At 33.7% G+C, this 12,417-nt stretch overlaps 1 protein-coding gene across 1 annotated transcript; it reads right to left on the reverse strand.

The window, feature by feature from the left end:
* Nucleotides 1–353: 353 nt before the first annotated feature.
* Nucleotides 354–9,015, reverse strand: LOC110826143 (NADH dehydrogenase ubiquinone 1 beta subcomplex subunit). The gene is made up of 4 exons (XM_022056744.2): nt 8,730–9,015; nt 8,491–8,577; nt 8,271–8,366; nt 354–674 (listed from the first exon to the last, which is right to left on the reverse strand). Exons 1-4 carry the CDS (start codon nt 8,865–8,867, stop codon nt 618–620), a joined length of 378 nt encoding a protein of 125 aa, XP_021912436.1. The 5' UTR covers nt 8,868–9,015; the 3' UTR covers nt 354–617.
* Nucleotides 9,016–12,417: the final 3,402 nt, after the last annotated feature.

Genomic DNA, 12,417 nt, shown 5'->3' on the forward strand with positions numbered 1-12,417 from the left:
AGACCATGTAGCTGAGCAGGTGGTGAGTGTTTACATCTACTTTCAAAATGAATTCTACAAGAATTACATTTATTTCATATTTGGGTTTTTTAAAAAAATGAGATAAGAGAGAATATTAAAAGGAAATAAACTTTTTTCTCTACCCGAGTATTCCTCATTCATCCCATTCAAGTTCCTCAATTATACTTCACATATGCACCAACAACAGGTGCTCCATACTCGTTGTTTATAGTTGGGAGTTCAGATGCGCCAGGGAAACACCCCCATTTGTCCTAACAGTTTTTATAACTCTGCACCTCATGCTTTCTTTATATTCCATTTCAGCAAATCGAAACGTGCAAATGCAAGTTGCGTAGACAATGTTCAGCATCTCACCATTGCTTGAGCCAAAATTGGCATAACATAGACCCGTACAAACGAGAATGTGATAAAGACAAGAAAGTTGGCACATGATTTTGTCATGAGAATCTTTGAACAGTTCTTTAAGCATAAAAACGCTATACCATTTATCAGAAGATATTAATTACAGTGATGGTAAACAAGATCCTTTATTTCTAACAGTTCCACATTGCAAAAAGCAAACAGATGGCAGAGCGGGATAAAAGCAAATGATCCAGCTATGGCTCTCCCCCAAGCTCCACTCGGAGGTTGTCATATGGATAGACTCTTGGTGTCTGGTGAAACAAAAAAGTGATGTGGAAACAATCAGCATGAATATTAAGATAATGTATAAAAGTGGCTATCAGACAATCTTCTGAAATAATATATCAAGACTGCATATCACTGACCCACACTAGCCATGGCCACCCGAAAGGAGAGGCTAAAAGTTCTCTCATATCTAAGCCACAATTCACTTTTTTGTTAGATGGACAGACATGACAAAAATGCTTGTAAAAGCAAAGCCAGTGACTCTAAACCCCACCAAGAACCCAGAGGTATCTAGGAAGAAAAGAAATTTTTATTTACTTCCATCAGCAGACACAATTCAACTATGCCTCACTTCTGAACTAGTCAAGTTCACCCACGTGAGTTCTTTTCCTCAAACTTACTCTGGTTATACCTTTCTACTGAGTACTGAACTAGTAAAAGAGTTACAAGAACATCTGAATGGGAGATTATCCTATGACCCAGCTGAAGCTGGAAACAGAGCAACAATTCTGAAAATGAAAAGGGCACACAAAAGCATTTTCATTTTTTCCCAACTAAAAAGAACTAAAAAAGAATTTCAACATAAAAAAAAAGTAAAAAGCAAAACCAACCAAATGGCCAATAAAGCATTCCAACATACAGAGAAACTAAAACTACCTTCTCAAAAAAAGAAAAAACAGGAGAAGAAGAACCAAATATTATTAAAATTCTACCTTGATATTTCTTGATAATAAAATTTGCGGCAGCTTTGAAATAACAGATTTCAGAAGCACAAAAAGAAACCACAAATTGCTAGATTTTAATAAGTTTGATAACAATTTGAGATGCTCGATTCTAACAGAGTACTCACTACTGACATCCTATTAAAGGGGTAACATCCTTGTATATGGGGATCATTTGTCTATAGAGCAGCAGAAATATCAGAGCATCTTTCCATTTTCTTAAGGCCTATGAGGCAAGGCCTTTGAGTTCTTAAGGGAATCACCCAGTTCTATTGCAGATGAGTTATGAGCTTGACAAAGCATCTTGGGTGATAAAATTTGGAAAAAAACTTATCTTTCTTATCTCCTGGCTATTTTGTGATTATTCGCAAGCAGAGAAACCGGAAGGCTGTTGAGGATGTTTCAATTATTTGATAGAGTTCATGATGCCTGGTTCCAAACCCCTTTATCCCAAGGATCGTCTGCTAATTCAATGGAAGGTATAGGGACATTAAGGATATTATGATAAACTTATAAAATTCCCCTCTCGTAATTGGGTTGCATCCGCTTCGAAATCATTATAACCATTGAACTATAGGCTATGTCAGTATTGGATTCCCAAACATCATAATTTAGTTCCTGAACATTCAAAATTATTTCAAAATATTACTTACGAAGCTTTTTATAAAAGCAGCAAAAGTTCTTTTTGTCTTATTTGGGTAACACAAAAAAATGACTCTTTTTCAATTTTCAAAAAATTCTACTAAACATGATTTATGATCCAAAATTGAACAAAAATATAAATGACATATATATATATATGTGTGTGTGTGTTCTTTTTCTTCTAATTAATAAATATTAGGCTTGGCAGTTAGTGGCTTATTTGGAAAGAGAGAAAAGGGAGGTTCTCCAGAATACTATTCTATTCTTTGATAGGGTTCATGATGTTTGGTTACAGTCCCTTTTTAAAATTTTTTTTTTCTAAGGATTAAGTTCAACAAAAGATTTAAGGGATAGATATTTAACAAACTTATAAACTCTCATCTGTAATTGGATTGCACCCATGTTGCAACTAAGCTATATTTGGAACAAATTTAAATTTGTATGGAATTCATTTACAAATTCACAGTTATTTTACTAGAAGATGATGGAAGTTCTTTCTTTTAAGTCCAAAAATTTGAGTTCATATGTAAATTCCATATAGAATTGAAACAAGATATTTCAAATCCCAGGATTTTGATGGAATTTAAAATGGAATTGTCCCAATTCCACATGAAATTTCATATATACTAAATTCTTTTATCATCCTAATAGAATTTATACATTTTCTTAATTAAATGAAGGTGAATTTGCAAATAAATTCAACACATTTCTATATTTGTTCCAAACATAGCCTAAATAAAAATTCTTTTTCTTCACATAATAAGCATACAGCAAATAACAATTTTACTTCTCATACTATGGTAACCCAGTAACGTAGTATAAGAGGAACAAGAAAGAAAAGCAGAAAACAAGGAGGAAATTTGGAAAAGCTTGAAAATGGAACAGCCTCTTAATTCCTTTGCAAACTAGAAAACGTCATATTTCCTGAAAAACTCGTATGCCTTAGCCTGGAAAGATGCCAAAAATACCACCCAATCCCACACCATAACCCCCTGCCCCTACCCAACCCCCTCAAAGACTCAAATGGATGGAAAGCTTCCCAAGTATAGGGAACAACCCATGACTCCTGGAAGACTGCAAAAAGCAAGGACCATAGTTTCTAATAAACCTCGCAGTGTAAAAGAAGCAGTTATTCATCTCTAAAATCCAGCAAGATATTACATAAATACAGGAGAGAAAGGTCGATTCAATGTTTACGTATATAACAAATAATTGTTATTAATACTATCTACTACAGTAACTGAAATGCAGACTTTGACATTTGAGAATATTTTCACCTTCCAAAGAAGAGATTGAAAATAAAACTGATATAGCATATATTAAGGTTAATTTGTCTACTAGGTATTTGGTGATTGAAACCTAGGTATCACAACTAGGGTTTCTTAGATATCACACCTAAAAAGTCTTAGGTATTATAGTTAAGGGTTTGATCACATGACAAAATCAGAGAGAGAACTCTCAAAACATTTCATTGAATAATTGACCTGTCTCAAAAATTGAAATTACTAACGCCCCTTCTAAAAAACATTTCCTAAATAAAATTAAACTAAAGAATGTTATTCCAATAACAATATAAAATTAAATAGTAAAAGGAATAAAATTCTAAAGTTATTAAAATTATAACAATAGAATCCTAAATAGCACAATAGTCTATATTTAAAATAATTGTAATTTCTAATTTATTTAGAGACTCTAAATTTCCATTCTGCATCACAAACATAATTGTGAAAAAATAAGAAAAGATTTGAAAGTGAAGTAACCAGAAGAAACCAAGGTCCTATGACAATTATCAAGTCTAATCATAGAATGACAGCTTCAAGCATAGTACGACCAATAGATCAGAGATATGCATCACCATCATGCAGAGAGAGGATTCTAATGACATAAAAATACAATATTTTTTTTGAAATAAAAAGTAATCAGTATATTAACAGGTACCAATAAAAACGGGAGTACCACCCATGTACAAAAGATTTACAATATAGTTAGTGATTCAACAACATTCCCAAAATTCTCATTACAAATAATGTCGTGACCTAATAGAATAGACCCAAAAAAATTCAGTTATCTATCTTTTAACTTAGAAAAATTGCATTTCTCACCCTCAAAAGCTCTACGATTCCTTTTTTTTTCCATAAAACCCAAAAAACAGTTAAAGGGATCACATTGTTTAACTTATTTCTAACATTAAGACCATCCCAATTCCAAATCTCACCCATCACCGACCCAGCAATGACCCACTTAACGCCCAGAATACCATACACAAAGGTCCACAATCTGTAGGCAAGAAGACACCAAAGAAGAAGGTGGTTGCAGGTTTCCTCCACCTTCAAACAGCCATAACAAGCATTCACAAAAATACAGCCATTCCTCCTCAGCATATCAATTGTTAAAATTTTTTCCAGGCAAGCCTCCCAAGCAAAGAAAGCAACACGGGGGGGGGGGTTCCATATTTGTTTGGCAAGAAAATGGCGATTGGCAGCAGCAGTCTTCATGCACAGAAATTTGTAGAAAGAAGACACAAAGAAAGCCCCATTTTGTTCCAAAGTCCACAGAGAAAGATCTGTACCAATAGACACAGTCAAGTTGGCGAGCAGCTGTAACATATTTTCATATTCTGTCAATTCCCAATCATTCAAATTCCTATTAAGGTTTATGGACCAAACAACCAACCCATTAGACACTTGGTAGGCCTCCTCAACCAACAAATTTTTATTCTGTGAGATATTGAAAATGCGAGGGAATCTTCCATTTAGGTTGCCCTCTCCAACCCAATTATCTTCCCAGAAGTTGATCAAATTCCCCAACCCAGCTTCCATTTAATACACTAAAAAAAGCTCAACTTTAACATGAGAACTCTCCCTCACAGCCCTCCACCATGAGGATAAGAGATACAATTACAGCCATAAGCATTCATAAACCTCCCCCAGCGAGATTCAACAATTCTATGCCACAAACTTTTATCATCCCTAAAAAACCTCCACAGCCATTTACCCTGAAGCACCTCATTCATTTAACCAAAGATCTAATTCCAAGTCCCCCATATGCAATCGGATCTTTTAACGCTTCTCAATTCACAAAGTGAAATTTACGAGATTCATCCGTATCGCCCCATAAGAACCTACATTGAATTGCTTCCAATTTTTTAGCCACCTTCACCAGAATGGTTACCGTTGATAAATAATAGATTGGAAGATTTACAAGAATGTTTTTTATAAGGGTATGTCTGCCCTCTTTAAATAGAAAATTCTTTTTCCACCCTGCTAATCTACTCTCAAATAAATCAATGATCAGTTCCCAAGTGCCTTTATCCTTGGATTTGGCTCCCAGCGGGACACTGAGATATTTTAAGGAAAACTTGACCTCTTTGCATCCGAAAATTCTAGCAAAAGATACAACCTCACCATTGCCTCCAATTCTGGCCAATTTAGATTTGATAAGGTTAATTTTGAGACCCGAAACAGCTTGGAACCAATAGAGAACACATATTAAATGTAATAGATTTTTCAGATCAGGTTGACAAAAAATGAGAGTATCATCTGCAAAGAATAAATGGGAAACCTCCATAAAATTATCCCTTTTTCCAACCCGAACCCCCTTCAGCAAGTTAAGCTCTTTAGCCCTTTCAAGAGTCCCATTTAAATCTTCCATTACCATGATGAACAGCATTGGGAATAGGGGATTCCCTTGTCTAAGCCCTCTTGCAGCATTAAAGAAACTTGAAGAGCCCATTAACCAGAACAGCAAAAGAAGTGGTAGGGATACAAGACTTCATCCATAACCTCCATTTCACACCAAAACCCCACCTAGACAACATGTAATCAACAAAGTTCCAATTGACATGATCATAAACTTTTTCCATGTCAAGTTTACAAACTAAACCATCTCTTTTTGCAGCCATAAGGTCGTCAACCGTTTCATTGGCTGCCATCACCGTGTCGAGAATTTGTCTATCACCCACAAAAGCATGTTGACACTCCCTGATAACCTCACCCAAAATCTTGGATAGTCTCCTATCCAAAACTTTGGCGATTAGTTTATAAATGCAACCCTCCAAACTAATTGGCCTGAAATCTTTGAATTCATTTGCTCCATCTTTTTTGGGAATAAGAAAGATGAAGGTGGAGTTTAAGGATTTCACAAATTTACCAGAATAATGCATCTCATCAAAAATCTCCATAATATCCGCTTTTAACAGCAACCAAAATGATTTTAAGAAGTTCATATTAAACCCATCCGGACCCAGTGCTTTATTCCCATCGCAAGCTTTCAAGTTTTGGAACACCTCCTCCTCTGAAAATTTGGCTTCTAGCTGTCAGCAACTCTTATATGAAATTCTGTTAAAAAACAAGCTGCCCACCAACCAAGTGGAGAGAGGAAAGTCCACCAACCAAGACTTTTCCAATAATAGGAATTGGAGATAGATCACCTACCCTTACAGGAAGCAAAATACAATAAGAGGAATATATTTAAGAGCTCAACTTCAAGAGGCTTTTGTCAATCATGTCAACTCAATCTTTGGTATCCTATCCATTTTGATGAACGTCATACTTGTTTGCTATTACCAAGAATCGAACAAGTCTCTAAATTTTAGCAATAGCAGAGAAAATCTTCTCAAAAATCTTTGCTTTCCTACCCATCCAAAACACTGAAAATATAAGCATATGAATAAGATTGCCGAGCTTCTTTCTAGATTTAGAAATTCTAATATCCCCCACCCCCAATGACCAACTCATCTGCCACCAGCCCAAATTAATCAACTTGAGAAGAAATGCAAAATCCAACAACCTTCTAGCCTTGGAACACCAAAGAATTAGATGGTTGGGGGATTCCTACTCTCAAATGCACCATATTGTGAAAGAGGTGATTTTTGGGCACAGATTTCACCAAGAACTTTCTATCTTTGGCAATGGACCAAACTGAGAAATCTTCCCTAGAGGCATCCACCATGTACTCGATCACCATTCAATCACCGAGATTCCATCGAGATGGATATTCCAAACAACATTTTCAATCAAGTCAAACTTCAAAACTTCACTTATTGCCACTTCCTTGCCCCTGACATGTATATACATATATGAGGTAGTAAGCACTCAATGAAATTTAAATTGCACCTTTTGTCCCCCCAAAACCCCTCATTTGCAAGCTAAACACAAGAAGATCCATTATAGGCCTCCAATCCTTATCGATCCATCTCCACACTCTAGTCCCATAGAGCAAACTCTCTCTACCTATGCTACAGCTTCCGCCTTCTTTTACCCCATATTTGGCCCGAATTATCTCCCGCCAAAATCTCCCCATGCAAGTCATGAATTTCAACACTTTCCTATTAGGGAATCATCCAACACACTTTAGGATCAACTCACAAGCTCCTTCTCTACAAGTGGCCACTTCACTAACTTCAAAGAAACCAAGTGGTAGCAAAGTTCGTATTGAACATTTCAACTGAAAATAACACTTCAAACTACTTCTCCATTTCCAATAAGACAACTACCAACTGAAGCCCCTCATAATACTTAAGGGGAAAAAAATCCTAGCACAAACTCTTAAAACAACATCCTCGCACCTTTTCCCATGCCAAAAGAAGAGAGTCCTCATTGAAATAATAGCTAATAAATAATCCAAGCCTTCGTAATTTGCTTCTACACTCCAACCTGGAAACCCTGATCTTATTTGAGGTCCACCCAAAACCTCTAGCCTCAATTTGGCACCGAAAACCCCTTTTCACAACAATTTACCTAAAGAAATCATAGTAAAAATAAAGTGATGATACCCAATCCACCTCAATATTGGTCCTTAAACACCAACTTGCAAAACTTTCTTAACTCTTCCACTTTGTCACCTCAAAAGAACCTTCTAAAGATGTCCTATAACAAGTGCAGCAATCAGGTGTGAGGCTTGGGCTGAAGCCATCAATAAGTTTAGTCAGAAAACATATGCTTAGATTCACATAGAAGACAAATTCACGGGAGGGTTTCCAATTGCTGGATCCAAATTGGTTTTCTAATTGATACCTCACACTAGATCAAAAAAATGCCAAACTAATATACCCAACTACTCGAGTTCAACAACAGTGGAAACAAAACAGACCAATTTTATCGGCAATCTATGATCTCTCTAAAAGCTAGGATATGCTTATATTTTATAGATGTAGGACTCCAAGAAATGATTTTTTTGCCTCCATAACACTGATAAACCTATACTGCAATAACTATAAATACCAAATTAAAGAATCAAACACCGAATTTTTTTACTTACAAATGGAACCTTCGATGCCCTATCGTTCCATACAGCCAACAGCCCCAGACTAGCAAAGAACCCTAAACCGCCACAGAGCCAAGCCAACGCTTCATACTGCCAAAAAAAAATTACAGCTAATCTATTAAGTTGCATTGTCATAAACGATCAAATTTCGAGGGAAAAAAAAGAACAAAAAGAAAAACAGAAAAATAGCTAGCAAATCGATAACTCGTATCACCTTTCCTACAGTATCAGCAATACGATCTATGCAAGGCTCGGGAAACGCAGTCCCATTGTCCCAAACCAGCTCATCGTTTACTGGGAGCTGAACCAAAAGAAAAAAATAACGAAAAGATTTTTAGGGATTTTGATTTTTCATGTAAGTGCTTCCATGGAAAATTGAAAGAGTACAACCAAATCTCAAAACATGTCGTGTAGATATATGAAATTTATGAGTTAACGTGGGTATGCACTGACGGGCTTGTCAGGAACGATGTGTTTGCCGACAGGAAGCCCCATGCCAGAGCGGAGACGAAGAGAAGAAGCGACGGAGCGGCTGACTACGCCGTTTCCGCCCATGATCCGTGATGCTACGGTGCTAAGTCTTCCAGCCATTTTCCTCTGTTTCCCCGACTGATGGTTGCTCTCGCTTTTGCTCGAACCAAAACTCTTCGCTCCCTTCCGAATAGTTTCAACGGGTACGCTACGAGCACTGAAATTGCAAGCTTCAGTGGTCCGATGTAAACGACGTCACTTTCTATTCTGTATATCTTTTTTCTTTTATTTTCTTTTTCGAGCAGCTGATATAGTTTTTCTTTTTTTTTTCAAGAAAACAACCAAATAAGATTATATCAGTTAAATAAATTTAATTATGAAATTCATTTAAAATAATGTATTTAATTTATTTATTATAGGCTAAAACGTCAAATAATTATGTAAAATTCTAAAATATTGCAATTAAATTTATGTATATGTAATTTAAATCATATTAGGGTTAAATTTTAAAAATAAAGAAAACATATAGTTATCTAACTCTTTCCTATTTTTGTAGACAAGAATCACATACATCACATGCATATAGAGCTTGGTAAAACTAAGAGAAGATGGAATATCTTTAAAATTACGAAGTAGTATCCCCCCACAACAGCAAGCTTCCAAGTAAAATTCAAACAGAGTTAGACAAGATTACACACTTCAAACACCCAAACCTTTATAACAATTTTATGGTAGGAGTTTTAGGTGTTAAATATCTCGAATAAATGAGATAATTAGTCACAAATATTTACTAATTATATGACTAGTTTCCAACTCATGAATTTCTCAAAAAATATTTTCAAATGTGAGATATTCGGAGATTTTGAATTCGAAAAATTTTAGTATTTTTATTTAATAATTAATAATATTATTTTAAAAGTGTTTATGGTAAGCTTAATTCATCTTGAGAATTTTTAATATTTATTCAACAATTAAGCGAGCATTGACTCAATAATTAAATAGTAACCTCAATACCCTTTAAAATATAAGTTAATTTTTAATGTCTCAATGTTTTATTCATCAATAAGTAAAGAGTTTCAAATTCTTATTTATAACAGAAAATCTTTAATTCAATAAAAGTCTACCCCATGGTGGATAAACAAATATGTCAATCTATCCATCATTACCTAAATAACAATTTGATGATCAAATAACTTTAATATATAAGTTAAAATATTAGATAAATTATAAATTCATAAAAAAAATATATTAAAATATTATTAAAAGGACATATTGTAATATCTCGAACCCCAATATCGGTGGGTATGAACATTAATACAATATTTTTAACTAGTAGAACAAATAAATATTAAATATACAGCAGAACTACACTTTAATATACATTATTTGTAACGGGATAATTATTTGTTTACAAATAATTAAAACATCTAAATTAATTTATAAATCTAAAATAAAAACTAACAAAATTTTCTTTACTATCTTCTATTGATCTTGAACTTATTTATCATCTCCTCTTACCTGAATTGAGTGAATTGCGGTGAACTTCGTAAGCTTAATAATAAAAAAAATTTTATAACGGAGACTTATTTACATACAATTATGCAATATATAAAATAAAATAATATTTATATTAAAGAAAATATCAAACAAAGCATTTCAATCAAAATACATAATAAAACAAATCATCACATGAAACATATTATAATTTTCATTCTTTTAATCTTATTTTTGTTCTTATTTTAAATCACATTTACACTCAAACTATCACAATACACTTAAAATATCACATCCAATGTTTCATCGCGCGATGTCATTTATATCGTCATTGAGGAAAGGCAAAATGGAACCCTCAATTACATGGATAACACACACACAAATCACACAATTGCCACAGCAGGTACTTTTGTTAAGTAACCCACTCATAAACATCTATCCACGTCAAGATTAAGTTTCAAACTCTATTTATGTACATATTCACTATGCATGCTGAACTTCCACACACGCACCCTCCCCTTATTGGTTCATACTAAACGAGTAGATATTTAGGGTCCTTACACTCTACACTCATTTCAAGTGTCTCTCATTTCTAAGTCGCTTGTTTTCTACCTAATATCTTAACTTTTATGTATAATTAAATATAAACACACACACACAAAATACACAATATCATTACGCACATCATAACTATACATTTCAAATCACTTTTTGAATTATTCTGTACTAGATTACACAGCAAGAACATAATACTCATATTCATCGTGCAACTGTACCAAATCACACAGTAAGTACAGTGCATCGTACATTTGCACCAGATCACACAATAAGTATAGTGTACCTAAATTCTATACATACACACACTGGTTATTCATTTTACATGCATAACATATATATATATATATATTTTAATACACACACATATAATCTCTACTGATATATACACACACGTTCATGCGTAAATACGTATACACAATCACACACAACATAGCATATATATATATTTATTCACACATTTGTTCTTATTGGTTATATTCTTATCAATTTTGTTATCATCAATTCATATATCATCTATCATATATTTTTATATATACACACACATGCGTAACAACTTAGATATATATACACTATATAAATACACACAAATACAAATTAGACAATTTAATAATATTCATATTATATTACACATATATTTAGACGTTCACACATAATGCACTATACACATACACATTTTTATAAACATATAATTTATGTTTTCGTACAAAATATACATAATTTTTACCTATGGTGTGATAAGAAAAACTTTATGAATCATTTCTAACTCATTTTACAATTTTTTTCGAAAATTCTAATACCATTTAGATAATTTTTTTCGTTTATAATAAAAAACACATAGATTAAATTATAAATAATTTTAAAAGCTATATTAGGCGAAATTAGAAATAGATTTTACTTTTGAACACGCGGTCCCAGTTGCTAACACCACCACACATCATCATACGCGTGTCACAAAAAATATCAGACATTGATGATTGAATCAACATCATATTTGGTCACCACCCTTCCATTTTTCTTCCTTAATTTAATTTAATTTTTTTTCTCTTTTTTTTTTTCTTTTCTTTCTTTTTTTTTTCTTTTTCTTCTTTCATTTTCCTTCATTCTTCTTCCTCTTTTTCTATAACTTCTTTTTTTTTCTTCTTCTTCCTCCTTTCCCGCAACTCCTCTTCTTCTTCTTCTTTTTTTCTTTTTTCTTTTTCTTTTCTTCTTCTTCTTTTTCCTTTTCTTCTCTCTTTACCGACCATGATTTTTTCTCTGTTTTCTTCTTCTTCTTTCTTCTTCCTTTTCTTCTCGCGATGTCTCCCCTTTCTGCTGCGTCTCACCTCCTCTACTGCTGCTCACTCTTCCTCTTCATGCAGCTAAGGCTCCTCCCCTCACTCCGCTCTCTCGGCCCCTATCCTCACTCAGCTTGACCTCCTCTCTCACCACTCGAACTCAGCTCTCTTCTTCTCTTTTTTTTTCTTCTACTATTTCATTTTATATATATATATATATATATATACATATTGCCGCTTGGTTTGTTCTCCTTTTCCCTACATTCTTTTTTTTCTAATAAATTAATATATTATATATATATATATTTCTTTTATACCTAGCTCCGACCGGATATTACACATAC

This window comes from Carica papaya, chromosome 4 (genome assembly GCF_054855325.1).
Source record: "Carica papaya isolate Zhongbai chromosome 4, ASM5485532v1, whole genome shotgun sequence".
Taxonomy (NCBI): Eukaryota; Viridiplantae; Streptophyta; class Magnoliopsida; order Brassicales; family Caricaceae; genus Carica; species Carica papaya.

Bases quoted from the DNA above. Each gene is read 5' to 3' on its own strand.
- LOC110826143 (XM_022056744.2), bottom strand. From the start codon at position 8,867: ATGGCTGGAAGACTTAGCACCGTAGCATCACGGATCATGGGCGGAAAC. The intron at 8,367-8,490 runs GTGATACGAGTT...TTTTTTTGGCAG, and splicing joins TTGCTGATACTGTAGGAAAG to TATGAAGCGTTGGCTTGGCT. The intron at 675-8,270 runs GTAAGTAAAAAA...TTGTTTCACCAG, and splicing joins GGGCATCGAAGGTTCCATTT to ACACCAAGAGTCTATCCATA.